This window comes from Glycine soja, chromosome 1 (genome assembly GCF_004193775.1).
Source record: "Glycine soja cultivar W05 chromosome 1, ASM419377v2, whole genome shotgun sequence".
Lineage (NCBI taxonomy): Eukaryota > Viridiplantae > Streptophyta > Magnoliopsida > Fabales > Fabaceae > Glycine > Glycine soja.
In genome coordinates, this window is record NC_041002.1 from 55,777,104 (window position 1) to 55,782,093 (window position 4,990).

The window sequence follows — 4,990 nt, forward strand, 5'->3', positions numbered from 1 at the left end:
CTCTGAGCCTACCTTTCAGCTCGTGTTTACATTATTTCAACCCTTTCAATTTTGTGTAGTACAGCACTGGCTGTGATTTTCCTGCAACAATCAGGGTTCCGTTAGTTTACTATTTCAAAGCCACACATATAAAAGTACGCCAAACACAGGCACTTGCTGAGGTCGTGATTTCTTTTTTCATTTCCGGAGAAGACACTGTTAAGATAGTCTCTGTTTTTATTTTTGAAAATTTATCTTTATTTGGATGCTTTTGTTTAGGCCCACAGGCTGAGCTGAGGCTACAGATATCGAGTCGGGTCGGGTCGGGTCGGGTCGGGTCACGTGGCTCCACTTTTTTCGTTCCTTCTGTCCCCTCCTCCTTCACTCTGCACTCCCTTAACTCCTAGTATGTCTTTTTAACGTAACTTTCCTTGAAATTACGACTCCTTTAATAACTTTCTCAACCACATCTATTCAATCCATAAACTCACCTTAGCTTTATTTATTCTCTTCTCCATCCCCGTGTCCCAAAGGAATATCTCTCTCTCATCCTTTTTCCCTTTTTCCTCTCTCACCCACTCCCTCACTCCACCGTTTTCCCTACTACTCCTTTCAACGTCAATGCTACCCCCAATAATCTAACAACATGACTGCGCCACCATCCAAGTACACTCACCACTCCAAACTACTCATTCCCTCCGAAGAAGACCCTCCCAAACACCCCTATCCCAGACTCGTCAGAATAACCGTCACAGACACCGAGGCCACAGACTCCTCCAGCGACGAAGAACAGCATACTTCCACGCGCCACCGACACAGAAAGTTCGTCAACGAGATTTCTATCGAGTCGTCGTGCGCCAGCGAGAACGACGGCGCCGCTTCGAGGAAGAGAATTCGAAGAAGAAGCACCGCTACGCCCAAAGGCAGAGCTTCAGACACTCGGCTCGTGTCCAACGGCAAGAAATTCCGCGGAGTGAGACAGCGGCCTTGGGGAAAATGGGCGGCGGAGATACGAGACCCGTCTCGACGCGTTCGTTTATGGTTGGGTACCTACGACACTGCTGAGGAAGCTGCTTTGGTGTACGACAACGCGGCCATTAGGCTGCGTGGACCCCACGCGCTCACCAATTTCATAACACCGCCTGCCACGTGTCACAACACAGACCCTCCGCCGGTGGCGAACGGTTACGGTTACGCTTCCGGTGAGGAAACTAATGACAACAACAATAACCTGTTTTCTCCCACTTCCGTGCTTCACAGTTGTTCCTTGTCCGAGGAAGCTGAGTCCGTAAGGGGAAAAGACGATGAGTACTCCTCCGTGTCGATGAGTAGGGTCAAGGCTGAGTCACCATTTCCGGTTCCGAGCGAAATAGAATTTGACTTTCGAGGTATTTCGCCGGTGCCTGAGAGTGTGTTGTTCTACGATGATGATTGGTCTAGTGAGTTTCTCACTGCTTGTGAGGATTTTGGTTTCAACAGAAATCGTGACTTTTTCCAAGATATCGACGATTTGTTTGTTTCGGATCCCCTCCTTGCTCTCTGATTTCTTCACTTCTTTCTATAACACAGTTTTCTGGTCGTTGTGTTGCCTCCAGAATCGGCAAATTTTGTATCGGCGGGAACTAAATAGTAGTATAGTAAACACTAATCGTTTTTTTATTGTGTGATGTTTTTTTTGGTTCTGGTCGTTTTTGTAAGAGTTGTAACAGTGATGTAGTAATTGTGTTCAATCCTTGAACGGTTGAGGCTTTGCATTTTATTATATTAATTATTTTTAACTATTATATTGTAATATTTTTAAAACTTTAATATTAATTCCTTTTTAGTACGTAGTAGTACGTTTGAGATTAATACTTTATGGTAGTAGTAATGTGTTAGCATGCTGACCGGTTTGATTTCTGGATTATACTTACAGGATAATATTTGTTGAAAAAGGTAAAAATCATTTTCGTTATCTAGAATCACATCTTGAGGGTTAATTTTATGATTTTCGGTTGTAGAAATATTTCGTTTCCAGTAAATAAAAAGAAGTTATTGTTTTAGTATTTAATTCAATTAATTTTTTAACGCGTTTCTATTAGGGGACTAATAGTCCCCACGTGAGCCCCGACTGTAAGATGCAAGCGTTTAATTTTAAATCCCTTCTTCAAAAATAAAATCTATACTTGTAGTAATTAAACCAAAATGATGTTATATATTTATACTAATTAACATTTAGATTTTCATTTTTTTTTACGGGAATTCCATCAATGTCAAACAAGTCAATATTTTATACCAGGTCAGGCAACATTCATAAAAAGTAAAATTACCGTTTTGCCTGTTTTTTTTTTTTTTTTTTTCAGTTGTAACCTTTAAGGAAGGTCCTTAAACAGGAAGCATCAAACAAAATTATTTCTAATGGAAGTGCGGTCCATCCATCCAATTTTGTAACTGGTTCAAGTCCTACATTGCATGTGATGAAAAGTTTAAAACAAAAGTAATTTCAAAATGGCATTTGAGACTAGTTTAAATTTGACCATTTTGATTTAAGTAATGATTGGTAACTCCTTGGTAAGTGTATTAAATGTGACAAGTATTAAATTACATGAAAGTTGGAGTGTTGAATTCAAAAGAAAAATAGGAGATAAGATAAAAGATTTAAATTAAGAAATGATAAAGATAAAAAATAGAAGGTAAAAAAAATAAGATAAGAAAAATAAAAGACAAAGACAAAGATAAATTAAGAATGTGATAATGTTGGACCTAGTCTGTCTTGTTTGTCTAAGATGTATTATTTTATATTTTTCTCTATCAATTTGTTGAATTTTTTTTCTACTACCCACATCTGTTAGAATATTTGCCCCTAATATCTCACGATGACAAGTCTATCTTATCTATATATCTTTCAAATGTCTTTCCAAAGCCTCAATAGATAAAATGCATGATTCTAGATGTTTGCCCTGACGCATGGACATAATGAAATCACTTTATGTCTAACAATGATTTTATTAAGGTATTCATTTCTTTTAGTTTTATTAGAAATTATCCTCTGTCAAGCGATTAATTTCTACAATTGATGTATCTAAGACCTTTCTTATATTTCTATTCAAAACTCCCCTCTATCGAGCACCTGTAAAGATAATGTAAGGATGAATGATACATGAAATTAAAATAAGAAAGAATAATAAAAAAGAAAATACCTTTTTGTATTGATAAATAAGACGTGTACAATACTTTTTTTTTTTTTGAATTTTTAGGTCTGTCAAACTGTAACTAAGGGTTTAGCTCCTCATAATCATAAAGAGTCTTACACTTGAAAAAGGATTTACGAACTCATAGAAGAGAAGAGATGAAAAAATGATATATAAATCTACTATAGTTACTCAGGCTTAGGATATATTCATTATAGAATTTTGAGTCTCCAAGATATCTTTTCTCCTTGGCTTGACTCCCTTTTTTCATAGTTGTTAGAGTGAAATTGGTCTGATATAAAAAAAATCTTTCTTATTCATATTTTTAATATTTTTTGAATCGTTTTTGTTTTTAATCCCTCCTTTTCATATCTACAAGTCATAAATAAGAAAAATTCAATTCCTAATCTTTAAGTCAAGAATAACTGTTATATAAATATTTTTAAAGATATTTTTATTATAAAAAATAGTTTATATTTAACCGTTATTAATGTTATTTAGTGTGGGTAAATTAGTATGAAATTAAGTACAAAAGAGTAGGAATTAATAACTATAATCGGTGGGTTCCTATAAAAAATGATTTTATGTATCTGCTCAACATTTTTAACCAATCACATTGTTTTGTAAATTTTCACAAACTTGAGTTTATACTAAAAAAGCATTCTCCTTTTGATTTTCCCTCAGTTTTAATTTTTAAGATTTTTTTATTAAAGAAATGTTATATTGGTTTAGATATTTCCACATCCCTAAAAAATAAAAATATTTATTAGACAAATATAATACATGGAGAGGTAGTGAATATTCAATTTATGAAGCTAGAACTGAGCTATATATTTCTTGCATGTTTTCGGCTCGCGTCTGATATCTAAAGTTTGCATTTAACTGAAACTTTTCTTCTATTAACTGTTTTAAATAAGGAGCAGTCAAGCAAGATATTATAAAATTAAACAGTTTAAATTATTTATATAAATCATCAAAGTAACTCTTTTTTATGATTTTTAATCTTCTTGTTACGAAGATAACGACACAATTCGAAAAGTATTTTGCTACAAAAGCATGGGTATGCATGTTGTATTTAATCAAAACTATATATCAGGCACATGCCCGTATAACGATAACCCAGTATAAATGAATTTTTGAGAGAAGGTTAACAATTAAACTGTTTGTTGTACGATCAATAATGCAGTCGAGATATTTTAGCTGTATTGGTTTAGGCGGAGTTTGTTCGGGTAAATTTATACCTGGCAGCTACATACTTCACCAGATATTCAAACTTTGTGAACAACTTTCTTAATAAAATAAAATAAAATAAACTATGGTAGGGAACGATTTGGTTTGTGGTACGTGCAATGACAATCCCCCATTGTTAATATATAGGTCATCACTCAACACAAACAAGAAACAATGTTTTTATTAGGATTTAGGATCCTAAAAGTTCATCTCACAGATTATCGATAAGGACTTTTTTTTTTAAGAAACAAATTCAATTTGGCTGTTAACAGAAAAAAGAAAAGGTTGTGTTCGCTACGAATAACGCGAAATTAGTCAACTACATAAAATTCTAACATGAAAAGTCAACTATATGAATCGTTTCTACTACATTTCTTTTTTATGCGGAAAGCAATTAAGAGAAAAAACCAACACTTTTGGCCCCCTTCAAAAGCCGAAACGTAAGTTCATTTTGTGTTTCGGTCGAATTGAGGCCTGTTTCCAACTTCCCAATAAAAGCAAAAGGAAAAAAATTGTGATTGAAGGCAACATGAAAATGCGTTTCGGCCTTTGGATTGAACCCAATATCTGACACAAACAGAGGGGAGCAAGTGGCACAATACTTGGATATA

General features: G+C 34.7%; 1 protein-coding gene across 1 annotated transcript; it reads left to right on the forward strand.

Moving 5' to 3' along the window:
- The first annotated feature begins 357 nt into the window (after window positions 1–357).
- Window positions 358–1,763, forward strand: LOC114425305 (ethylene-responsive transcription factor CRF2-like). The gene has a single exon (XM_028392185.1). It carries the CDS (start codon window positions 626–628, stop codon window positions 1,520–1,522), a length of 897 nt encoding a protein of 298 aa, XP_028247986.1. The 5' UTR covers window positions 358–625; the 3' UTR covers window positions 1,523–1,763.
- Window positions 1,764–4,990: the final 3,227 nt, after the last annotated feature.

Bases quoted from the DNA above. Each gene is read 5' to 3' on its own strand.
- LOC114425305 (XM_028392185.1), top strand. From the start codon at position 626: ATGACTGCGCCACCATCCAAGTACACTCACCACTCCAAACTACTCATT.